Here is a 26,474-nt window from a genome sequence, read left to right as displayed (position 1 = left end):
CCGAATTCATAGATGCAATAGCTGATATCCTGACAAGATATGTAGATGTTCCTATAATATGGGGAGATATGAATCTTATACTCGACAATGTCCTGGACAGAACAACCACCTCATGCAGGGTCACATCCCGTGCCGCCAGACAACTTATAACAAACATGAATACCCTAAACCTACAGGATGTATGGAGAATGTTCCACCCCCAGGAAAGAGACTACACCTTCCATTCAACGGTGCACAATAGCGCCTCAAGAATCGATATGTTTCTATTGTCGGGATGCCTGGTGGGCAAGGGGACAAGTGTCGAGATTCTAGCACTTACACTTTCAGATCACTCTCCTGTACTGCTACAGATCCAGCTGGGCGGGACCCTCCTTACACGACCTCCTTGGCGCTTTAAAGCTAACGCGTTATCTGACATTGTCTTTAAGGCGGATATCCCATCTGATATACACGCCTTTTTTGAAAATAACAACACACAAGACACCACCGAGGGGACCCGCTGGGAGGCATTTAAGGTGTATATTAGGGGGATGTGCATCTCAAGAGAGGCGGGGGATCTCAAATCTATCAGGCAAGCCATAAGTAATTCTGAAGCAAAGCTTAAAATATTGGAACAGGAGCATGCTTCTGCACCAGCCCTGGCGACCCTCGCAAAACTTAGAACGGAACTGGAGGTATTTGAATCTCACGCCCGGAGCGAGGTGCGATATTATGCTCGTCCTGTAGCTGCCCGTAGATATGGTGAGGGGGACAGACCCGGGAGAACCCTGGCTAAACTAGTCTGGTCAGAGAGGGGAAGAACTAGGATAGATAGCATTCTCGATGAACAAGGCTCACGACACTGGTCCGACCAATCCATCATTGACATCTTTGTTCGCTTCTATGCCACTCTGTACGGCCCCCAGCCGGAGCATACTGCTCATGCCCGGGACGATCTATTAGAAAACATCCCCATGACCCTCATCTCCCAAAGCACCAAGGAACAACTAGATGCCCCATTCACCCTGGATGAGATAGTCCAGGTAATCTCCGACCTTCCCAAGAACAAGGCCCCCGGTCCAGACGGGCTCACATCTGAGTTTTACCAGGTGCATGTTGCTATTCTGGCTCCCGTACTCTACGGGGTTTGGGCTGAATCACTACAGTCATCCACCCTCTCTCCCTCCCTCCCTCCTTGAGAGAAGCCCTGGTCACCGTCCTCCCCAAACCAGACAAGCCCCCTGATGAATGCGGTTCCTACAGGCCCTTATCGCTTATAAACACTGACATGAAGATATTTGGCAAAATAATAGCAAATAGGTTCCTTCCATTCATGCCCCACCTAGTTCATGCAGACCAAAACGGATTCGTCCCTGGCCGCTCCACAGCGCTTAATATCCGCCGTCTATTCAACGTGATGGCCAGAATAGACCCGGAAGTGGACGCAGTAGCAGTCACACTGGACGCCCAGAAGGCGTTTGACATGGTCTCCTGGCAGTACCTGTGGGCTGTGTTGGAGAAAATGAATGTTGGACCTAATAGGATTGCCTACATAAAATTCCTGTATACAGGACCCATGGCCAGGGTGTTGGTCAATTCCAGTGTCTCCTCTCCCTTCGCGTTACATAGAGGAACCCGCCAGGGATGCCCATTCTCCCCTATCCTTTTTGCGTTTGCTATCGAGCCTATGGCGGACCATGTTCGAAATAAGCACACCCGTAAGGGCATTCGTCTACAGGATGCACCAGAAATCGTCTCACTATATGCTGATGATGTGCTCCTGTATGTCAGAAACCCTTCCACGTATCTAGACCCAATCATCAGAGACATAACTGAAATTGGCACGTACTCTGGCTTTAACATTAACTACTCTAAATCAGAGATATTTCCTCTCACCGAGGCGACCCATCAGCCATCATGCGAATTTCCCCTGCGCTGGTCCCCAGGTGGCACCAGATACCTCGGCGTGCAAGTATCACGTACCAAAACCTCTCTACTAGCGGAGAATTATGAGAGCACGGCACAACTCACTGAGTCCAAAATGCTCAGATGGTGCAATCTTCCGCTATACCTCGCAGGCAGGCTATCCCTCATAAAAATGATTGTGGTTCCCAAACTCCTCTATATTTTCGCTAACGTCCCGGTATGGCCCGGGAAGCACTATTTCAAGAGGCTCCACTCGGCGTGTGCCCAATTTCTATGGCACTCTGGGGCCATACGTAAAAAATGGCAACATATGAATCTACCCTATGAAAAAGGTGGTTTTGCAGCCCCTGACCTTACACTGTACTGGATTGCGGCTCAGGCCCGACATGCCAGACACTGGTACGAACACAGTAACCCGCCCCCACCTGTCAAATTGGAGAAACTGGCTGGTGAAGGGAATAATATCATGACCCTAGTGTTACACCATACATATCAGACGGATGCCCAGGCGGATCCTGTCGCGGCCACGATTAGAGCGTGGAATGCCATTCTCGACTCAAAACAGGACCATCGCCCGTACTACAAGTGGCTTCCCATATGGCAAGTTCCTGGACTCTCTCCCACACACGATCAGCAGTTCATCCATCATTGGGGAAACCTGGGCTACCGTGCACTCACCGACCTTTATCCGTGCAGTAAATTTATTACGCCCCTAACGTGGCGGCCCGAACACTCCAACTCACTGTTGGAGCTATTACAATACTTTCAGCTAACAGCGGCAGTCCGTAGAATGTGGCCCTCCTACCCAAATGAGCCTCCGGACTCCCCAGAGCTCCAGTACATTTCAAACGCCGCAGGAAGTAGGGGAATTATATCCTCCCTGTACAAAATGCAGCTGGGGAAACTAGAGGACGTATCCCCCAAGACACGGGAAGCTGGGCCGAGGAGCTAGGGAGGGAAATTACCGATGACATGTGGAACAAAATGTGCGCACATACGCGCAAGTTCTCTCTAAGTGCTAGGTTTCGCTGCATACAATATAAACTCAACAGACTGTACTACACACCATTCAAAATTGTGAAATTTTCTCACTCCCTGACCCACATATGCCCAAAATGTATGTCTGAAAAAGCGGACCATATACATATGTTTTGGTCATGCGCTGCGCTAGGCACGTTCTGGCGGGAGGTGACGAAGGCGCTCTCAGAGATAATTGGATCCCCGGTGGAACCTGACCCATTGGCCTTGTTGTTTGGGGTCTGGGCTGGGATGGTGAAAAAAAAAAATGTCAAAATTCTTGAATGTGAGCACAATGGTTGCCAAAAGATGTATATTACAATGTTGGAAGCACCGATCTCCCCCGACTCTAAAGATGTGGTTGAAGGCTCTCACTTGGGTACAAACATGTGAAGAAGAATATATTGGCTCACTGCCCACCCCATGCCGCCCCAAGAATGTGTGGACTGAATTCTGCAGCTATCTGAATAGCAAAGATGAGGTGGACTGGCACTCCACCCCCCTGCCGGAGCTGCCCGACTCCCCACAGGAACTGAACACTTTGTGATATCCCCATGCCATGATCCCCCATCCCCACATTCTGTGCTACTTGTAATTGATCTCGTTGTAATGCCTGTATGCCAATAGGGATTGCCGTCTCTCTCTTGATATGTGCTGTACCTGTCCTAACCTTCTGCCAATAAATAAAAGTTTTTAAAAAAACATTTTTTTAAAAAATAAAGAAGAGAGAAGTGAATTGTGGAGGTGAGTTGGGGAATGGCCACAACACGAAAAATCACCATGTTGTGCAGCCAAGAGAAAGAATTGGCAAAAGAATTTAATTTCAAAGGGAAACCAGGCTGCTCTATAAAAACTACTTCAGGTAACTCGAGGACTGGACAGTCCAAATTCAGAGACTGCTAGAGAATCATAAATCCCAGTTTGGCTCATGAATGCTTCCTTGCCTGTCATTGCCTGGGATTTGTGATTCTCTAGCAGTCCCCGAGATTGGACTGTCCAGTCCAGGAGCCATTGGCTTACCTGAAGTAGTTTTATAGAGCAGCCTGGTTTCCGGCTCAGCAGTCCTTTCAGCATAAAAGGGCAACACACGCAACTCTATTTCCTGAGCCAGATGATCATGAAGATACCTGTAGTAACATCCCCTCATCTGGGATTACCCCAACCAACTACTGACCTGCAGTAGTCCAAGCGTGGGTCCCTCCAAAAAAGTTAGAAAAGGGAAAACAAATGGGCTTCAAAAAGACTGCCAGTGTGCCGAATGAGCATCAGGATAGGCACCCCTCAAAGTGGATGGAAAAAAAGGCTGGGACTACTATGAACCTGACCCCCACAAAGCAAACAAGTGTGATCGGGAAAGGCTTGTACTTCAAAAACAAATAACAAGCAATCCTGCCCTCCAGACCCAGGCAGGTCAAAGAAGCAGATACCTAAAGCAGGAAGAACCAGGTGCCAAAAATGCCCAGATTCAGAACCACATCCATCACCTCGAACATGCCACCCAAGCAGATGCTACCACAGCACCTAAAAGTCCAAGGTTTGCAGACAATAGTGTGGACGTAAACAACAGGCACACCACATCCACTGAAATATCATCCCTCATCAGCCTTCAACATAATCTTCCTGCAGTCAAGATGGCCAGCTAGAAAGGAGTGCTAGAGATCGCACAGCCAAAACAGTACCTAAATTTCAGCAACTCAAGGTCCTAGGGAGTCGGCTTAGAGTGAAAACTATAAAGCAAGCGGGACAAAGAAACAGATATGGCAAGGCAAACACTATACACCAACTGTAGGATAGACCTCATCACTAAAACTAACAGAATAGTGTCAGAAGGCCAACAGGGATGTCCCTCTCAACCTAACCAATGTTCTAAACATGACCACAAAAGTGAAAAGAAAAGGCAACACGCCAGTCACATCCTGTGAACAATACCTCCATCATCAAAGAAAAGATTGAGCAACAGAGAGCTGTGCCCTGGGTGGCCTCCCCTAACCTCATGACAGTTGTATGTTACCCAGGAAAGTTTAACCAGACCGGCTCTACTCGAACATTGCAACCTGTCTTTGCATGACTGGCAATCTGAAGAACCTTACAAAGTGTACTAAATGTTGCAGTTTTGAAAATGTGCACATGGCCCATCGGCGAACCCCCTTCCTCTCAGCCAGAGTCTGGAGAAGGCCAGGCCGTATTCCTTGACAAATTATCAGTGGGAATAGTCAATGGTGCATCATACTCATCGCAAAACAGCCTTATGCAAGGTGAAGGTAGGAACCCAATGAAGTTCAGCAGCCCAGGAGTACTCAGTGTGTCCTCCTCTCCTATTACAGTGCTGGATCCTAACACAGGCGATACCTTACCAAGAGCACAACAGGCTGCCAACACCACACGCCCACAACAGCAGACCTGTACCTCCGTAATCTTATCATTCAAAGTGTAACAAGGACCTGACCAAACTTCCTAGATCATATGGAGACCTACAACCCTTCTTGGAATATACATCAAGCAACCTAGAAAAGGGCACTTCCATGGCCCATGAGCAGATCCAGTCATGATGCACACAGGTCTGATGCTGCCATGGCGCAGGTATTAATGCCCCAACTCAAAAGATGCGGTACCCATATTGGCCTTGGCCCGTTATCGCCTGTGTTTGGAAATCCCGACTTTACCCCTGGCAAGAATCTTTCAGCATTTTCTGCTTTGGCGGTGGGAGGCCTGCGTGAACTCAGACAGCTCTTTAGAGACGGGTCCCCACTTACATTCAAGGAATTTAAGCACATTCTCGCTCCAGGAAAGGGAACGGTTCCATTATATACAATTGCGTCACTGGGGGTCTCATCCAATGGTCCGGCAGAGGGGTACTAGGGATCACAACACACTGAAACTCACTTACCTAGCGGTCATACCCAAGAGTAGGATCTCTGGCCTTTATAATTTTCTGGACCGCTAGGCCCCTCAGTAGCACTTGCCATATATGGTGGGTTGGGAGAGGGATTTGGGTTCCGCCATTGGAGAAGATTCATGGAGGCGCATATGGGAGCACAACCATAAGATCACAAGGTGCACCACAGATAAGGAGTACCAGCTCAAGTGGTGTTATAGATGGTACTATGCTCCAGATAGGGATCCATGTGGTGAAGCCTCTTACCCCGAGACATGCTGGAGGGACTGCCAATTTCCACATGTGGTGGGAATGCCCTAAGGCCCAGATTTATTGGAAAGAGGTCCTTGCACATATTAAGCAATCCTGGCAGTCACCATCTGCTTGGACCCCTTGCTGATCCTCTTAGGGGATCGCAGCGATGGGCTCTATCCCTTGTTTGGCCATAAATCTAAACTTCTTTCCTATCTTCTCTTTGCAGCGAAGATCTCCCTGGCCCGCAACTGAAAATCATCAGATAGCCCTGTACTGGCCTTCTGGTAGAGTAAACTCTGGGAGATCTCGTCCTCAGAGAAAATCACAGCCCTGGCTGAGGGACGGTACACCGCCTATATTGCCACTTGGCTTCCCTTTATTAGTTACACCCAAGACTCCTCTTTATTAATTACACTCAAGACTGCTATCATGGGGCATACAAGCCTAGGCTGTATAAATACTTGTCTTTGCTCAGATTACTAAGAAGGGTTGGAACGCTTCAAGTTAATGTGGTCTTGGACAGTGTTCTGTACTGTATTTTGATGCTGGCCTTTTCATGTGATGCTTACTTTTCTATGTTTCTTATTTCATACCCGCTCATTTTACTTTTATTGGCCTATGCTGTCACATATCTGTCTCTCAAAAATGTAATGAATAAAGATGGTTAAAAGAAAAATACTTTAAAAAAAATCAAAGAAGTAGAAATGCCAAAACTCCTCAGTAGTTCCAGTAGTGAAGGTCATCCCAAGCATGCCCATGAAGGTATGAAGACCACAGCTAAGGACTCCCTTCAATAAGAGAGACCCTGACCAGTTAGCACTACCAGGCAGGACCAAGCAACATAATGGTTGGACCAAGTCCAGATAAAAAACTAAAAATCGCCATTTTCACGCCCTTCAAGGTCACTTCGTGTACAACCACAAGGCACACTATATGGTCCAAAAATGAGGCAGCTCATATCACTGAAACCTCTCACTATCCAAACCAGAGAGGGAGCGGAGCAGAGCACATTTACCCCCCATCACCCAAGATTATGGTCAGCAGCTGGTGAAGGGAGGAGGAAGAACTCAGAGCACTCAATCCTCCCAAATTACCTTGTTGCAACCAACGGCAATGCCAGGGGACCCAGCCTACTTGCGCTGCATGGCCAACAAAGAACGAACATCTTGAAGCCAGCCGCAAGAGGAACAAGACACACCATTACATGATAAAATACAGCATATTCCAAAACATGGCAACAGGTGAAATAAAATAAAATGAAAGCAGGAAAGATAGCACCTTTACCGGGTGCCAGTGTGTGGGGTTTGAGGCACACAAACGGCACACAACAGGTGTGGTAAGACAAGGCACTATGTGGCGAGCTAACAGGGCTTAACAAAACCAAAATCTCAGCCCTGAACCAACAGGAAGCATGTTAATCAAGTGCCTCGCCACCTCCAGAGGGACTGCGGCCTTGCAACAATGATGCCTCTGCGTTTCACACAATACGCAGGGATGAAAAACTGTGCCCCAGTCCATAAATACTAAAGCCCTGCATCCACAGGACTTCAGAGAAAATGGGGAAACCACCTGCGACGCAAGTCTACTGTGCTGTTTGAGAATAAACAGCCAAAATGTTGCTCACACCCATTGACATGGCTAGTAGAAAGGCAGGCACTGCCGAAACACAGGGCACCCAACAGTACGTGCAAGAGTCATTATAGGTTACAAACCGAAGGGTGGGAAACAGCAAGACATTCATACAAAGAACGTAGATGAGACAAAATAATGGCGACAGCGGTCATAGCCTCCCTTCCCGCTGTGACCTTAAGGCGTCTTGGAGGGGTGTCAGCAATCCAGACAAACCCATGCAAAGCCCCTCCTTAACTCATGGTCAAGGAACGGACACCAGTGACCCCATGCACTGTTGACTTCACATTACCCTCCGGAGGCACAGTGAAAACCACCCTGCAGCCACCCGCAAGCCTGTGCACCCCTGGCGTTCAGCCAGAAAGGAAATCCTGGGTTGCCCCATACTCACCAGGCCTGGGACTGATCTTCCCTTGCAAAGCCAAGCCAATCAGGGAGTGAGGTGGAGGAATAACAAAAAGCATTCTTAGACACACAAAGGCCAAGAGCAGGGTCAAAAGTACAAGAAAACTAGAGACCAGCCCCACTGGCATCTCCAGGATTCAGTGTCCTGAAATGGTAATATGCAAAACAGGAGGCTTATGCGACAGGTCAAGTGCTTTATGACCTGTGAAGGTGGGGAGGGGCAAGAAAAAAAGATTTTTCCAAAAACGATCCATCGGATGGCAGATCACCTTCATGAGTAAGTACTGTGACAAGGAAGAGGGGTGTGAAAGTAATAACCCCTATAGACAACTACTGCAAACATCTCTGGGCATCAATATTTTGAGGTTGTGTGCACTAGTAATGTAGAGGAGGTCCCAGACATGGCCTGCACCCCTTCCCCTCATTTCGAGGTACCAGGAGCGCACTCGCCAAGGTATGTGACGTATGAAGAGCAAATGAACCTACAAAGAGCTGCACTGGGGCTCTGCCCAGTATACATCAGAAGATCCATACCGGTTGAAGCACCCATACCCAGACAACCCTGGGCAGCATGGTACCCTAACAGACAGCCATACCAGCCGCTGATACGAAATGAGGAGTACCTACACACGGTCCACAAAGAGACCCCAAAAGCCTTAATGGAAGGCCAGTGGAAATGACACAAGGGCCTAAACAGATCCGTGAATGAACAAAAGCAGCTATCGAAGATAACACGCCAGTGCGAGTAACTACGAAATTTAATGGAATAGGCACAGCGAGGAGACAATGTTACAACCTGAGGAAACAGTGCTGTGAGACAAGATGGAAGCAACCATCCTGTTAAACGTGTGTAAATAGGCTTGAAACGCAAGATGCTAAGAAATCGATATTGCTTGCAATGCTTAGTAGAAGATAGAGCGGCAAGCGCCAACCATGTATCTACCTCAATAAGGCACATTATACAAGTGCGACTCCATTTTGTAAAAGCAGAAATGTACCCAGGCGGCCAGAGGCCTGACAGGCCAAGTTTCGAAACCCAGCCAAAGGCAAGAAAAGGAGCAGAATCGAAACTCAACAAAGAGCAGCTCATGCCTAGGAAATCGAGGTCAACCAGAGAAGGGGAGGAGAGCGTCAGCTCACAAGACTCCAACTTCAGAGCATACCAGCCTGCCTGATGAAGGTCAGGATAAGGGGGGCCCATGCAGGTGGCTAGGCCGACACAGAATTAAATGCACTAAAAGCTGGAAACTGAAGCAGATTCATGGTGAACCAACACGTGACCAGCCAGGCGCGAAGAAGTACCATCGCCTGATGTCATCCAGGACCCGAGGATGCCATAACTTTTCCCGATAAGAGACTACAGTTTCGAGGCCATCCTTAGCCAACTAATTGACACATCGCCCTAAAACACTGATTGATGGAAGGGAGGCAGGGTGAAACTTGGGACACCAGGCACAGGGGTGTCCATTCTGCAAATTAAAAGTGGAAATTTATGTCTAGGGGTGTAACCTGCCCAATCACAATGGACCAAGTTATCTGGAGTCCTATAAATATTCTAACTAATAGGACGTCGTAGATGTAGTGATGTCTATCACACGTGATGTAGAGGGATGGGCGTAGACGCCCACTCGATAAGAGTTATCCAATCCGCATGCCCTATTATCATATACAGATATAACACCTATACCTAAATTACCTTTCCTAACCAATTATATTGCATGATGATTTTTTATAGAAATTAGATGTCAGTAATGATGAATTTTGTCTATAAGAAGTACTGTCCGACTGAAGTTCGAGGAAGTCGGAGCAAGACAGGTGATCGCACTACAGCTGATTCCTGTTCGTTTCCCCGTTTGATGTACTTGTCATTAAACAGACTTCCCTTTGCCAACCTATTGAGTCCTCATTATTGAGTCGTGTCGGAGTAAGTGAATCCTGCACCCCCTGTCCTCACATAGTGCAGCTATCTTGTCTTACAAGTTCTAGAGGGTGAGTGCTGACCAATGGGCCCGTCAGCGAATTTCTCTCCTCCAGAACACTTGGTAGCATGAGGATGATTTCGGCCATCGATTATTGATTATCGATTGATAGTTATAAGACAGCTTTAAACCGACAGCACAAAGTAACTCCAGGCCTTCGGTAAAATCAAAAGTCCTTGCGCCATTCCGGCTGAGTAGACTGAGAAGCTCCCCGTGGACAATGATAGAGTAATAATTCAAAAATTTGCAGTGGGTCTGAAGGAACCCGCCTTTCCAAGCATAACCCTTCTCATTCCCACGGGCAGCGGATCAGATGAAAATCTTAAAAGCAGGAAGAGGAAGGGGCAGTGATCCCGAAGCTCCGGAGAGGAAAAGATGCGATTGGTGAGTAAAACAACAGACTTGTTACTTTGGCAAACGTCGTGTAGGCATTAGAGTAAGTCAGGGAAAGGTAGCGGAGGGTGGTGGAGAAACAATAAAATAGGTAGAAGTAGAGAAGACATATTTAGTAATGACTCGAGCATAAGAAGTAAAACGTAAGGAATATCAGGGGGGCACCTGAAATAAAACGTAAGGAATACCGGGGGGGCACCCGAGAAGAATAAAACGCAAGGAATACCAGGGGGGCACCGGAGCAAAAACGTAAACCTTCGTCTTGTTCCTGCACTTTAAAGAGTGATCAGAAGGAACGTGAACCCAGAGCCCACAGTGGGGGGACAATTTAGGCTACAGTGACGATTAAAGTCGTCACAAAGGGGTTAGTTCACATCCCATGGTGGAGTATTGATTAGAAGGCAGGTATGTGTGTGACCAGCTGGCGTCCGTCTAGTCTGTCAAGCGTCTGTCATATATGTCCTGTGTATGTTAAATGTGAAATGACTGTATTGATGATTGATTGAAATGCATTTTGGTTTTACGAGATTTTCGTAACTAAGAGGGAATCGCCACTGAATTGATGAGTTTTGAGTAAATTATTGGTATAAAATTTGGCGGGAAAAGATTGGATTGGAGCTTGGTATTTGGTGCTCACTCATACTGTTGAAGGGTCATAGAATTGTATAATCACTGTGGTGACATAAGAAGGAATGGAGGAAGTTAGCCCGCTTGCGCATTTATGCAAGCAACTGCCCAAGCATGCAATAAAACTGAAGAAATATAGCCAGGAGTGGGTTAAGGGTACCGCTAATAAGATGTTTATGCCGTGGCCCCAGAACGGGTCACTTTCTAAGGCTGTTTTACAGCACATGACCACTTTCCTACACGCCACATGTACAGGCAAGAAGCTAGAGAAACGTCTTGCTGTTCTTGAGTTGTGGGAAATGTTTGAAGAAACGAAGGTGGAAGAACCACCCGCAGATTGGATATTAAATGTACGTACAGAGGGGGTTGAGACGCCTACCGCGCCACCTGCCCCGCCTGAGCCAGTAATTGAAGGGAGTAAGTCAGAGGGTATTTAGCCGTTAAGAGAAATTAAGGCAGCCACGGGGTACAGCAACCCGGCATATGAGTCGCCTACATACAGTAGTGACGACATCAAAGAAAAGGAGCAGGAAAGTAATCTTGCCTCCGTAGTCCTGAGGGACAAGGAGAGACGCAGCGATGAAGGAAAGGATCCGGCACAGTATAGAACATCTCTCGAGAAAGAGAGAGAGGGAAAAAAGCAGAAAGGGGACAATGAGTTAACATTCGCAAAGGCCGAATGGATGGGAGGACAGATACTATTGAAATTAGATGGAAAAGGAAGTGATGACGTAAGGCTGAGTGAACGGTGCAATGGGGCGCAGAGAAAGGAAAAAGAGAAAGAAAAGGACATGAGAGACGAGAGGGTAACAAAGAAGGATAGGTTGAGGCGAGAACAACTATATCGCGAAGAGCAAGGAATACCGCTCAGTCGCACACAATACACAGCCTACGAAAATTACAGGCAGAACATGCTAAAGTTAGAGGAAGAAAAGAGAGTGCAAGAAAGGAAAGTAAAGAAGCGGGAAGACGAGGAAAGTAGAAGAACAAAAGAACGTAGAAATGAACAGATGAGGGAAGTAGATCAGGCTAGAGAAGAAGCAAAAAGAAATAGATGAAGAAGCAGAAGGTAAGCGCAGACAGAGGGCACGAGATTTAGAATATTTGCAACGGGAAGTTAAAAAACCAAATCCTGTTGTAGAATGGGAAGACATAGAAGAATTCTTTCCTGCAAGCGATGCAGTACCAGGTACAAGCGGGACAAATATTGAAGATGACTTCGACACCAGAAGCATCGAGGAAACAATTGATAAAATCTATGACGAAATGGGGCTGGAACTAATTTCCCAAGGGGAAAGGAAGGATGAGCGCTTAGAGCGCACTCAGCTATATGACACTGAGGATGTCACCTGAAGTAGTGGGAGCAGGGGACTGTCCCTAGACAGGCTAGAGATTGGGCAGAACGAATAAGATGCAAGAAGGTGCGTAAACTGGGAGTATTCAGAGTCTGACTCCGGTGGGGAAGTGGCATATGACGAAGGGAGACGGTGCGAAAAACGGCTCTCAAGAGACCGAGAGGAACGATGGTCAGATGCTAGCGGGTCCACAAGTAGGATACCGAAGTCCGCTGGACAGCCCAGCCGACATGAAGAAACACCCCACGGTCAGAGGGGGGCGTCAGCACCTGCCTATGCGGACAGGTTAAGGGCATTGCCAGGTAGACGGCAAAGGCGGGAACGCCACCCCGGCGAAAGACCAGAGAGGTATGGGGAAGGAGAAGGTGGACTGTGCATTCCAATTCTCATTGCTAGAAAAGGGGGAGGGGGGAAAACAAGACCGCAATATATTCCATGGCCACACGTGGACCGAGAGAACCTTAAAAATAAGCTTCCAATGCTGACCTCGGGAGCCGGAAAGTGGATACAAGAATTAGAGAAAATGACGGGGGGCGTCACCCTAGCCATAGGGGACATTAAAGGGCTCCTAATTGATAAGGGCTACCCTAGGGTAACCATAACTGACACCTCCCATGACGGAGCGCCATTTAATAACTGTAGAGCAGCAGTGTGGAAAGAGCTGCATATGCTATATCCAGACACGACTGATATGGGAGCTATAATGACTCGAAAAATGAAAGAGTCAGAGGATCCGTTGCTTTATATCCAGAATTTTCAAGACGCGCAGGTGCTCAAATGAATCTTGGACGAAATCCATCCCTGTATTCTACCATATATTGTGCCAAGGGTTACCAGAACCGGTGCAAAAACAGCTCAACAAATTGGTAGGAATCGGAGCTAAACCATGGGCCAAAATACAGTTGACAATTGCACACTATTGTAGATTGTTGCAAGAAAAGAATCGAAAAAAGTAGGCCACTCGTAAGGGAGAGGAGGCAAAGCTATTGCAAAAGAAACTCTCAAAGTATGCTCTCGAGGGAGACATGCTCACCAGCCCAGCCGAGCCAAGTGCACAACACGTGACTAACTCATCACAGAATAATCAGGGTAACACAGGATTTTACCGAAGAGGAAGAGGTTTTGGAGGAAGAGGTTGGCAAAATAATCAGGGAGGGTTTCGAGGTAGCCAAGGAGGTTTTCAGATTACACCGTGCAGCAGCAGGCGGCAGGCGTGCAGCAAGGTGCACAGCAAGTGGTTCAACCACCGAACATGGGGAACTTGCCGCAGGGACAACCCCAGCAGGCACTGCCGCAGATGGCTCAGGGCAATAATCCTGGAGGCGGAATTAACCCTAGAAATGGGGGAAACCCACAAGTGTACAGTGGACCGAACCTATATATAAAATAGGACAGCTCACGGAAGACTCTGATGTGTTCTATCCTATCAGTGACACCATACCCTAATAGGGAACCTAGGGTGAATGTCACCATAGGGGGTAAAGAATATTCCTTCCTAGTTGACACGGGTGCAACGTGTTCGTGCATAGGAGAAGGAACATTTTCCTTGTCCGGCGAGGCCATAGATACCCAGAGTTTTACTGGAGCTCCCTTTACAGATGCACTCCCAGTCTCAGTGGGAGAGCGCAAAATGAATGTACCTCTATTATATTCACGTCAGACCCCAGTAAATATTCTGGGTCGGGACCTGATGACTAAATTAAACATGACCATCTCATTTACCGAGGATGGTATAGTATGCTCCACCCCAGGAATGCATTATTCAAACGTGTGCGAAATGATCGGAGCATACTCAAGACGTATAGCTATAGCTATGAGAGCTATAGCGTTAGAACCAAAAGTCTTTGCATATGGCGTGCGGGTGCTCATGGCGGGATTGCCAGGCCTCGCAGAAAAAACTATGAGAACCCCTGATGAGTTTCTATTCAGACCAAGAATACCCAGGCATGAAGAGGAGGGACAAGTATTTCCCTTAATGATACAATCTGCCGCAGTGCGAGGAAAAGTGGTATTGGTTGAAGGATATGACGATGAAGGCAGACAATGGTGTGCGATTATTGCCATTGAAGAAGGGTATCGAGTGACTGACGTCACCGATGACGATCTGTTCGAAGAACACCCTGACCTAGAAGAGACATATTTTGGGTCAAAATGATCAAACGGGAAGTGCCACAGAGAATGATGTTGGCACTGGTACGCCCAGAATACTTTGAGGACGACATGGCCCAAGTGCCTGCCGCAGTTTGGACTACAGGGCCCTATGATGTAGGTCTCCTGAAAGGGGTGGGTGAAGTGAAAATCAAACTGAAACCAGGAGCAATTTTACCACGAGCGCGACAATATCCCATGTCCAGAGAGGCAGATGAAGGAATCGCGAAGACAATCTCCGCCATGATGGAGCAGGGCATCTTAGTGACGTCAGAGTTACTGTGTTACAACACAGTGATTTACCCTGTCAAAAAATCAAAAGTGAGGGTCTTGGCATTTAATCCAAGATTTACGAGCATTAAACGATATAGTTGAAGCCGAATTCCCTCTAGTCCCTAATCCATCCACAATTCTGTGCAACATACCCACTGAGGCAAAATATTTCACGGTGATCGATTTGAAAAATGTGTTCTTCTCAATCCCGTTGCACCGTGACTCTCAAGACCTGACATTTACTTTCAGACAAATGCGCCTGAAACGTACAAGGTTGCCACAGGGGTACTGTGAGTCTCCATCTATTTTCAACAGAGTCCTGCAGATGGACCTAAGCAATATTGCGGTGGACAGTGTTGTTTTGCAGTATGTAGATGACATTCTGATCTGCAGCACCACTGAAGAGCAATGCAAGTGCGACTCTGTCCAGCTATTGACTATACTGGCTGAGAAGGGATACTGAGTAGACAAGGATAAGTTGCAGTACTGCCAACAGGAGGTGTTGTACATAGGGCAACTGATCTCACATGAGGGGAAGAAGGTAACCCCAGAAAGGGCTGAAGCTATCATGAACACAGCCAAGCCGCGCACGATAAAACAAATCCAAAGCTTCTTAGGCCTGTGCAATTATGTCAGAGCATGGGTCTTTGACTACAGCTCGTATACCAAGCCCTTGCTACAGGCCCTTAAAAAGGTCCAGGCAACAAAAGGAGAAATTGAATGGAATGAAGCAATGGAGAAAGGGTTTACAGAACTCAAGGGGGCAATTTATAAGGCCCCAGTTCTCAGGATTCCTAATTACGCAGAGGAATTCTACTTGTTCTCACATACCAATGGAAATTTTATGGCGGCAGTGCTCGCACAGCGAACCTCGCTGGGGTACAAGCCCCTAGCATATTATAGTGGGAGTCTGGACCCTGTCATGAAGGGCCACTTCCCATGCGAACAAAACCTAGCCGCATTCGCCATCGAGAAGGCGTCATCCATTGTGATGGGGTGCTCCATGACATTGTATGTTGAGCACTCGCTGCTCGCCATATTAGAGAAGCCAAAGGGCACACTGACATCTTAAAGAGCTTCCGCCTATGAGGTGATTATCTCTAATCCATCGATCAAAATAGTGCGATGTAAGACTGTAAACCCTGCTCCCTTCATAGCTGAGCCAGTCACAGAGGGAGAACCTATACACGACTGTGCGAACTATGAGGAATTCTATGATGAAATCCCCAGGGTAAAAGAAAATGCCCTGGCAGGTGGAGAGATCGCCTTTATTGACGGGACTTCGAGAATTGACCAAGAAGACAGACAAAGGTATACAGGCGTGGCTGTGGTAAAGCACCTAGCGAACGGGGAGTTTCGAGTACTTGTTAGTGCACGAATGCCATCTCACTATTCGGCACAGGCTGCAGAACTATTGGCATTGATACTCGCCATTGAGAATCATTCAGACGAGGAAGTAACGGTGTACAGTGACTCCACCTATATGACGTCCACGGTGCATGCAGGTCTAGAGCGCTGGAAAAGGAGGGGCTACCTCCGAGCAGACGGCACGCCAGTGCAACACGCAGCCTTACTGGACAGGCTGATGAAAGCACTACAGTTCCCAGTGGGCATAGCGGTCGTGAAATGCGCCGCTCATACCAAGGGGACAGATTTCGTGTCTCGTGGAAATCATGAAGCAGACATGGAAGCCAAGCGCATGGCATCCAAGAATGAAAAAATCATGGACGTGGAGGTGGCACGTACCCATGAGCGAATGATGGTAGCGCGTTCCACACCGGAAGCCTATAGTAATATGGGGCAGACTCAGCTAATGGAGCTCCAGGGGGAGAAGAATTTATGGAAGCGTCGAGGTTGTTCCTTAAACCCCTCTGACGGGTTATGGAGGCAAGACAGCATTGGTCAACCAGTAATGCCTGTTGCCCTCCTAAAGGTAGCACTAGAACAACTGCACTACCCCATCCACTTGACAAAAGAAAATCTTGCTGCAATGCTCGCAGAAGACTGGTTCACACCGAATTTGGCAGAGCATGTTGCATTTTTCATGGTGAACTGCATTATCTGCCAGCAATTCACCGCTGGGCACACATTAAAAGTAGTGAGAGGAATCATTCCCAGACCAAACTGACCATTCCAGGACTTCCATATCGACTACGTCAACATGATTCAAGGGTGCAATGGGTACAGGTATTTAATTGTGGTGGTGTGTCCATTCTCTAGATGGATAGAAGCGAAGCGGGTCCCTGTACACACCCCGACGCTGCCTTTGCTGCTAAGTTCCTGGTGAGGGAAGTGTTCCCTAGATGGGGGGTGTGCGAGGTAATGAGATCAGATAATGGGGCCCACTTTGTAAATTCAGTGTTCGAACAGATTAGTTCATTGCTTGGTATAAAGCACAAGTTCTCGTCGGCGTATCATCCAGAGGGGAATGAGATATGTGAACGGATCAACGGCTTGCTTAAGGAGAGGATAGCCAAGTTGAAGCTCACATTAAATAAGGGATGGCTGCACTGTCTACCATTGGCATTGTATGCACTTTGGAACCAACCAGGCTCCGACTATCACCTCACGCCGCACAAGATAGTTACAGGCAGAAGGATGAGGACCCCTCTTACCCGCAGAGATAGAGCTAGTTGTGATGCCCAGCCGACTAGGGAGGTTCTGGGAACAGAGATGCAAAAGTACCTAAACTGTATGACATCCAGTGCCTCTGTCATTTCAGACCAGCTGCAGCGACGGCGAAGAGGGAGTGGCGCAGCATAAAACACAGCAGAAAGTGCTGAAGCAGACACCGAGCAAGGTGTACATGCGCCCCTCGTCTTCCCTGGTGACAGCGTTTTGGTGAAGAACTTTACCAGGAAAAGGTGGGACGAGCCAAGATTTATTTGGCCCGTTCATTATAGAGAACTGCACCCCCTCCGCCGTCAAGCTCCAGGGCAGAAGAGCATGGATCTTCATAAATGACATTAAGCCCTACATAGGGGAGAGCCCTCCTGCTGCATCCGACTGCAAAGAGACCACGGACAACGGGGAAGAACAACAGCACGTGCAAACAAGATCCATGGTGAAGAAGAAGGACGCATGAGCAGAAAACCAAGACAAAGAACCAGGATGCAAAGTGTGGCATAGAACGGGACAGGTTCCCCAAGCAAGGGGAAATAAAGACTTAACCAACACTCTGTACATCCCAGTTGCAGGGTAAAGAGAAGCACATCCTAAGCCACAACAACATTGATAAAATGAGCGTTCAAAAGCATGACATACTCAATTAGTACAAAGAATCAAGACTCTGATAGACTGCAAATAAGACATTGACTGAGAGTGTAACACAGTAACCTGAAGCAATCAGTGTTGAGACTGTTCACAGAAATATGGTACCTTCCGGCAGAAGTCTCAAATGGGATGTGCTAACTTATTTCCAACTCGTGGTGCTATCATACCCATCACTCATAGGGAGAGGAGCCAGTGTCACAGACTTTATAAGATCCGGCCAACAAGAAAATAATCTGGCAACTACTGACTGTCTTCACGGAAGCCTTCATTGTACTACCAGAGTACGGTGATAAGGGTACAGATGCTTCCACCACAAGTGATCATTGATGAACTTACATATACCCTATTTTTCTGCATCATAGAGGAATGCCCAGGACTAGTCGGGAGAACCACAGATACCCTAACCTTCATCAGAGATCCAAGAAACAACGAATTTCTTAACCAAGTGTGATACAATTTAAATTATGTGGTTGCAATCCACACAGCAGCAAAGTGTAAAAACTGTTCACGTCAAAAGAAAGGATTGTGATCAGGACCCAGCAAACAAGGCAGATGTCCCAGACTCCCGCAGATACCCAGCTAGCCCACAATGTCATGCTCAGACTAGTCACAGACTATCCTGAAATGGTAGGAAGGCCTGCAGATGTTGACGTCATCACCTTCCTTAGAGATCCGACCAATGCCCCACACATGGGCACACTTCTCCATAGCATAATGCTCCAAGTGGAACTGTCCAACTTCCAGCGAGAATTCCTAAGGAGATTCCAGTGAGACCTTTCGCCGAGGGACAGATCGAGGAGACAAAGACTGTTCACGCTGCAAGAAATGCCTGTGATCTAGTGGCTAGAAAATCAGAGCAAATGTCATTAACACCAGAAGACAGCCAATATTCATAACGTGTTTTCTTCCACCTCATTGAAAACTTTCCAGAACTAGTGGGTAGACCCAGCAATGTTGACATACCCACATTCCTCAGAGATCCAGCAAAAAAGGCGCAATTAAACAGGCTCCTAGGGGCTATCATAGCGCAACTAAGAAGCAATTATGGACATCCACTGCTGAGGAGAACCTTAGAAGGAGGAAATCCAAAATAGAACTTTGTCGTCATTGTTTCACCGTGGAGCAGATAGAAAAGAGAGACACTGTTCTTCAACTTGTCGCAGAGAGACCGAACGAAAGGAGCAGACACAAGAACTTCGCCATCTTATTTTTCATTTTCTGCATCCTTCTCATTTTTTCTATTTTTTCATATATTGACTTCTGCTTTTATTTTTGTTCCTGTTTGTACAACATCTTATTTTTGCGTTTTTGACTCGTTTTCTATTTTTTCCATATGTTCATTTTTATTTGTGTTCCTATTTTTACAACTTTATTTTTGTACGATTAGCTCATTTTTTTCCTATTTTTGCCACACGTTCACTTTTATTTGTATTTTTATTTTTTCAGCATTCAATTTTTGTGTAATTTGTAGCAGTTCTTTCAGTTGCTTCTTTCGCATTGAACTGTCACCAGCATGTCCTCAGGACCAAGGCAAATTCGAGACATCCAATGGGACCTCACCTACTTTAGATACGCATAAATAAATGTGATGTATCAGAACTGCTAGCCTAACCCTTTTCCTTAGTCTAGCACAGGAACTGTACTGGGGACCCAGAGACTACCGTCGTCACTCACGTGAGGGGGGACATTTGGAGAAGCACTCGTCCCTCTAATAGTAACAAACTCTCGGAATACGAGACCACAGCAAAAGAAGGAATAAATAACCGACTATGAACTCATTAGAAATGGGTTCCCAGAACAGTAACTTGGTTTTACACCCAACAGAAGGGCGCCCCCGCTTTCCTGGGAGAAAATGCTGCCAGATGTCTTACAAATCTATCATGCGTATATGCTTGGTGATCATCATTGTCTTTCTGTCATTGACTATCAGAACTGCTCTCTCCATTGGTGCACGAAGCGCCCCAATTTCAGTTCACCTACCAGATAATGAACATACGAATCCCACAAAAGCACCCAGACCCTACATAGTGATTCCAGTTACAAGAAAAGCTAATGATGAAGCAAATGATTTAAAATTTAATGTAGATTAGCAGCGATATGTATAATCTTGTAATGAATGGGGAAAAAAGCTGGAGACAGGGTCAGCACGGAATGAATGAAAACGTTGCACTGACCACTGCACGCACCCACGCACACAGACAATGGCAAGTGTCAATGGCTACAAGGCCTCCAACGAAGGCGAGACTGCCCGCCGACCGTTCAATTCCAGAGAACAGTGGAGATAACCAAGAAAAGCCAAGTGAATTACCAAAGACGGAGGAAATAGCAAAATCCCTCAAAAGAACAGAAGTGGCAACGAAAGAACACACAGAGAAGACACACATGCTAATAGAGTAGTTGCTCCCATTCATAGTCCAAGCAAAGAAACTACATGAGGAGCTGAAAAACAGAACTATAGAAACTATAACAGCAAGCACACCTGCACCAACGCAAGTAACAAACCGCAGGCCTACAACACAGCCACAAGTTGGGAGGTTGGTGAACCAATGGTGGTTACGGGAAGTTTATGGCAGACTACAAAAGGGAAGGAAAGGAAGCACAAATCCTCCTCCTACCACAGCGATGCAGTTGAGGCAGCCTGCTCCATCGAGATACCCGAAGTGGAAATGTAGCACAGATGCATTCAGAGACGTAGTCATAGCAAACTACAGAAGAACGCTGAGAATCAAGAGAAGCCCTCATGAAGATAACAATGAACTTAATTATTACCTGGACAGCACAGCCCATCTCGGAAACAACATATGGTACCAGCATATGAAGGAAGAAGAACGAAGTCAGTCAGAAGGAGAATGCTTCGTCTGTGCACTCCTACCATACAGCATGGGAAAATCCAAGATCTTTGTGGCTGTAGAAATCGATGTCCCTACAGCACACTGTATGTCACATGTAGCAATGTGCAACACCAGAGGACAATTTATGGGAAGAGCCGCCTCGTTGATATGGGCCAACAAAAAGGATTACCCGGATGAAGATGGCTACGTCCAGGACATTAAAACAAGAAACCGCGCGCACACCAGATGATATGTGATCAGGTACGAGAACCCTGGCGTCAAAGGATCAGGGATAAGATGGGTAATACACCCAAGACTGAACATTCAAGGAAAAACTGCAGAGGAGGCTCAAATCTGGAAGAACAGAGGCCAAATGCAGATGTGGAGTTAGTGGTCCCCCAGATGGATGGGAAGACGGAGCGTGGATAATCTGCCGAGCGTGGATGGTCCTTGGAGCCTGCAAGGAAGCAATAGAGAATTTGCAGAGGTTATGCAAACCTCTGTGGCCAAAGCTAGTAAAGTTGCTAACATGGGTCGAAGATAGAGGGGGACCCCTACAGATAGTGCCACTGGAGAGCCCGAAACTATGCTTCAGAAACAGTGGCACAAGGAAGATGGGAGAGAACCAAAACTGCGGACGAATCTTTGAAGCTCCGGGAATGACACAAGGAACCGCAGTTATTATGGACCATTACTGGGCGCGTGGATCCAAGGCATACATAAGGCTGCCGAAAAACTGGGGAGGCATATGCACACTAGTGAACGTCCACGTTCCCGCACTAGTGATCCCTAAGAATGACCTAAAGTTGGACAGTTTCCTGAAAGCAGATGCTCATCTAAGAAGAAAAAGATCTGTGGAACTGGTATCCAGGATGAAGTGGGAAAATTACTTTTCTCCCAAATCAGAAGAGGCATTCCATGCAATCCCGTACGAACACAGGCTGTTCAGCCTCACCTCAACAGTATTCACAACACTACTCCTGCCCCACATCCAAGTTGGAGTGAATACTAAATGGTTGCAGATAACCAGATGGGAGTTGTTGCAGACCATCAATACCACTATAAAAGGATTCAACGCGATCAAAGAAGAGCTGAGAGCAATCAGACTGATGACCCTCCAAAACAGATATGTGCTTGACATGATCACTGCAATGGATGGAGGTGTTTGTGCAAAAATCGGAGAATCATGTTGCACATTTGTACCATCACACGATGAAGAAAACGGAACCCTAACAGAGGCCATAAGCATGCTGACAAGCCTGAAAAACCAGATGATCGATGAAAATAACGAAGTAGACGATGACAACTGGTTTGGAGACCTATTCTCGTGGGTCCCACAATGGATGGCAGATATATTCAAGGTTCTGGGAGCTCTACTAGCAGTGGTATTGCTAGGATTCTGTGTTATCAAGATAATCATTACACAGTGCCAGAAAACTGCAAAGAAAGCCATAGGGATGAAAATAATGAGTGATGTCGAACCAGGATGGAAGCCCAGAGACCTGACTGATGAAGAAATAAGAGACTTTGTGAAAGCCAGCAAATTTGCGCCAGAGGGAACAAAGTTCACATACCCTAAGAAACGAAGAAGGTATGAAGGAAAATGGATCTACTGCAGCCCAAAAGGACAATGTCAGCTAATGACATGGAACAAAGAAAAACATGTGAAGACAGCAGGGAGTTTGAACGGAGTGATAAAAATATGGACTACAAAGGCTCACACCATCATGTACCAACGCGGAGGACGATGACATTACACTGAAGAAGCAAAATAAATTAATGCAAAGGAGATTGCAGAAGTGGTTGATGAACCGACCAGAGGGGGGGGTAGAGTGTAGAGGAGGTCCCAGACATGGCCTGCACCCCTTCCCCTCATTTCGAGGTACCAGGAGCGTACTCGCCAAGGTATGTGACGTATGAAGAGCAAATGAACCTACAAAGAGCTGAAGTGGGACTCTGCCCAGTATACATCAGAAGATCCATACCGGTTGAAGCACCCATAACCAGCCGCTGATAGGAAATGAGGAGTACCTGCACACGGTCCACGAAGAGACCCCAAAAGCCTTAATGGAAGGCCAGTGGAAATGACACAAGGGCCTAAACAGATCCGTGAATTAATAAAATCAGCTATCGAAGATAACACGCCAGTGCGAGTATCTACGAAATTGAATGGAATAGGCACAGCGAGGAGACAATGTTACAACGTGAGGAAACAGTGCTACGAGACAAGATGGAAGCAACCGTCCTGTTAAACGTGTGTAAATAGGCTTGAAACGCAAGATGGTAAGAAATCGATATTGCTTGCAATGCTTAGTAGAAGATAGAGCGGCAAGCGCCAACCATATATCTACCTCAATAAAGGCACATTATACAAGTGCGACTCCATTTTGTAAAAGCAGAAATGTACCCAGGCGGCCAGAGGCCTGACAGGCCTAGTTTCGAAACCCAGCCAAAGGCAAGAAAAGGAGCAGACTCGAAACTCAACAAAGAGTGGCTCATGCCTAGGAAATCGAGGTCAACCGGAGAAGGGGGGGGGAGAGCGTCAGCTCACAAGACTCCAACTTCAGAGCATACCAGCCTGCCTGATGAAGGTCAAGATAAGGGGGGCCCATGCAGGTGGCTAAGCCGACACAGAATTAAATGCACTAAAAGCTGGAAACTGAAGCAGATTCATGGTGAACTAACACGTGACCAGCCAGGTGCGAAGAAGTACCATCGCCTGATGTCATCCAGGACCCGAGGATGCCATAACTTTTCCTGATAAGAGACTACAGTTTCAAGGCCATCCTTAGCCAACTAATTGACACGTCGCCCTAAAACACCGATTGATGGAAGGGAGGCAGGGTGAAACTTGGGACACCAGGCACAGGGGTGTCCATTCTGCATGCTGCAAATTAAAAGTGGAAATTTATGTCTAGGGGTGTAATCTGCCCAATCACAATGGACCAAGTTATCTGGAGTCCTATAGATATTGTAACCAATAGGACGTCGTAGTTGTAGTGACGTCTATCACGCGTGATGTAGAGGGATGGGCGTAGACGCCCACCCGATAAGAGTTATCCAAACCGCATGCCCTATTATCATATACAGATATAACACCTATACTTAAGTTACCTTTCCTAACCAATTATATTGCATGATGATTTTTTATAGAAATTAGATGTCAGTAATGACGATTTTTGCCTATAAGAAGTACTGTCCGACTGAAGTTCGATGAAGTCTGAGCGAGACAGGTGATCGCACTACAGCCGATTCCCGTTTGTTTCCCTGTTTGATGTACTTGTCATTAAACAGACTTCCCTTTGCCAACCTATTGAGTCCTCGTTATTGAGTCGTGTCGGAGTAAGTGAATCCTGCACCCCCTGTCCTCACATGGTGCAGCTATCTTGTCTTACAAGTTCTAGAGGGTGAGTGCTGACCAATGGGCCCGCCAGCGAATTTCTCTCCTCCAGAACAGTAACACTGGCAAAGTCTGCCGAAATTCAAAGTGGTAGTGAAGCTGGTGGTACATAGGCAGGAAATTCATGCATACTATAACATTCCCAAGCAGCTTATTGAAAAATGGCAGTTGAAATTCAACACGTAGTTCTATTTTGCAATGCATCTTTGTAAAACATTTCAGACCACTTGATGAGGCAAGGAGTCCCTCGTGGCTGCCTATGTGTTTAGGGGAGTGTGTGAATTAAACTGTCAAGCCACATTAGATTCCTCAGAGCAATAAATAGTGCAACAGACCCGATTACAGTACAATACCCAGACGTGCCACTCGCTATCAGACAGAGGAGAAGAGGCCCTGTTTGCAGTTTGGCTTTCCTTTTAGAAGACTGTCTGGCAAATGTTGCTTAACTTTCAATTATACTTTTCAAGGTCCTAATGATGTGCTATATATACAAAAGAACACCCACGATTGCATCATGGGAGGCCCTGCCTTCCTTACCTGTGCAGCAATCTAATATCTGCCTTACCTCCTTTCCCAAGGAGAGATCCTGCTGCACTTTCTCTGAAAGGAGAAACTGAATGCCCTGGAATCACCTAATCTCGCACTATGCATTTCCCGTGGAGACATCAAACATCCTGGAGTTACTGTCTTTCACGGGGAGTTATCATGAGAACTCAAGATCCCCTGCCCACTGGTGAGGGACTGCGTGCCAGTTGGAGCTCCTGGTGCTCCCAAATCGAGAGAGATAATCGTGGGAGCCAATGCCCTCAACTTCTACTCACAGGCAGAGATCTATATCGCTTGCTGTCGGCACCTTTAACTTGAATAGTTAAAGTATCCGTAAGACTGTGCACGCCTTCGCCCACGCCCCTCCCCACGGAGATAAAGGATGTCCTGCCTCACCCAGCGCAGAGATCCTGCATCTTGGCAACACCTGAACCCTACCGCCAGAGAAGAGGATCCTGTATGCACCCTCTCCACCTACAGATATTCTGTACACTTGGAGCCCATGTTAAAAGCTACCTGGGGAATTGTCATTCTGTGATGTTCGGTTTCCCTCTTAGTCCTCCGCCAGGGAGAGATTCTGTACCTTCAGGAGTTAGTGGCACGGCCACCTCACCCGGCTTGGAAAACACACCGAGAGTCCCCCCGGGTTCTTCCTGCACTAAGGAACTTGCTTCCCACTCCCACAATTAGATCCTGTTTTCTGGGTGACCAGTAAGAACAGGACCCCCAGCGAGCGATATTGCATTCCGTATTTTCTTTCTCCATCAAGTTATACTTGTATCCCTTCCCAGATCCCTCTTTACCCGGACAATAATCATCTCAGGTTTTAAAGAGTTCATTATAAAGCCCACGCACTTCTTAACACTGTAATACAGATGCAATTAGTACCCAAAGTAAAGGTACTCTAACCAAAGGTCCCCACCAGACCAGCTCGGATACATGTTTTCAAGAAGACCCTGGCCCTTCGTGGTTGCTATCAATATTACGTAATGCAATAGTGAGAGAGAGCTGAATTCGTTTCAGGAAGGTACATGTGGACACTCCTAAGGTCGACGATCTTGTCTGTGTACCAGGAAGGACGCTTGGGGCTCAGGGAGATGTGAGCTGTCAGACAACTCTCTCCAGAGAGACCATGCTGAGCCCTCCCCTTCTCTCTCTTTCGCCCCACCCCGGCGACCCTGCACACGCTCACCTTTTCCACCGGGGGCTCCATACTGAGACGGGCAGAACGTTTCACGGGTCCCCTTGCACTCCTGACGCCGCTGACACTGCCGGATTAACCACTCGCACTTCCGCCTCCCGTTTCCACGCTGGCAGCGCTGACGTTACCAAGCAGCTGAGCTCGCTCAACCGCGGAAGCAGGGAGTACAGGCATCTTGGTCCAACGAGGCTTCCTTACTCGAGGAGGAGCTGTCGGACAGAATTAGACATTGGAAACGGAACTTTGACATGAAAGCAAAGTGAGCCTCCATGTTGGAACAGCATTAGCCACCCAAGTGCCGTCCTCGAAAACCGTGAAATTAATCCGAAAGGAAGATGCTAGATTTTTTAACGAACATATTT

General features: G+C 47.1%; 1 protein-coding gene across 1 annotated transcript in view; it reads right to left on the bottom strand.

Annotated features, from left to right (window-relative positions):
- Positions 1-26,253, bottom strand: part of PDXDC1 (pyridoxal dependent decarboxylase domain containing 1) — a 1,210,974-nt gene extending 1,184,721 nt beyond the window's left edge. The window contains exon 1 of the mRNA XM_069647127.1: positions 26,104-26,253. Within this exon, the coding sequence (XP_069503228.1) occupies positions 26,104-26,124 (21 nt within the window). The 5' untranslated portion in view covers positions 26,125-26,253. The remainder of the gene's footprint in view (positions 1-26,103) is intronic.
- Between the last annotated feature and the right edge of the window lie 221 nt (positions 26,254-26,474).

Source organism: Ambystoma mexicanum, chromosome 2q, assembly GCF_040938575.1.
Source record: "Ambystoma mexicanum isolate Mex_15411 chromosome 2q, UKY_AmexF1_1, whole genome shotgun sequence".
Classification (NCBI taxonomy): Eukaryota; Metazoa; Chordata; class Amphibia; order Caudata; family Ambystomatidae; genus Ambystoma; species Ambystoma mexicanum.
The sequence above is the reverse complement of the archived record's forward strand: the minus strand, read 5'-3'. Positions and strand labels throughout refer to the sequence as shown.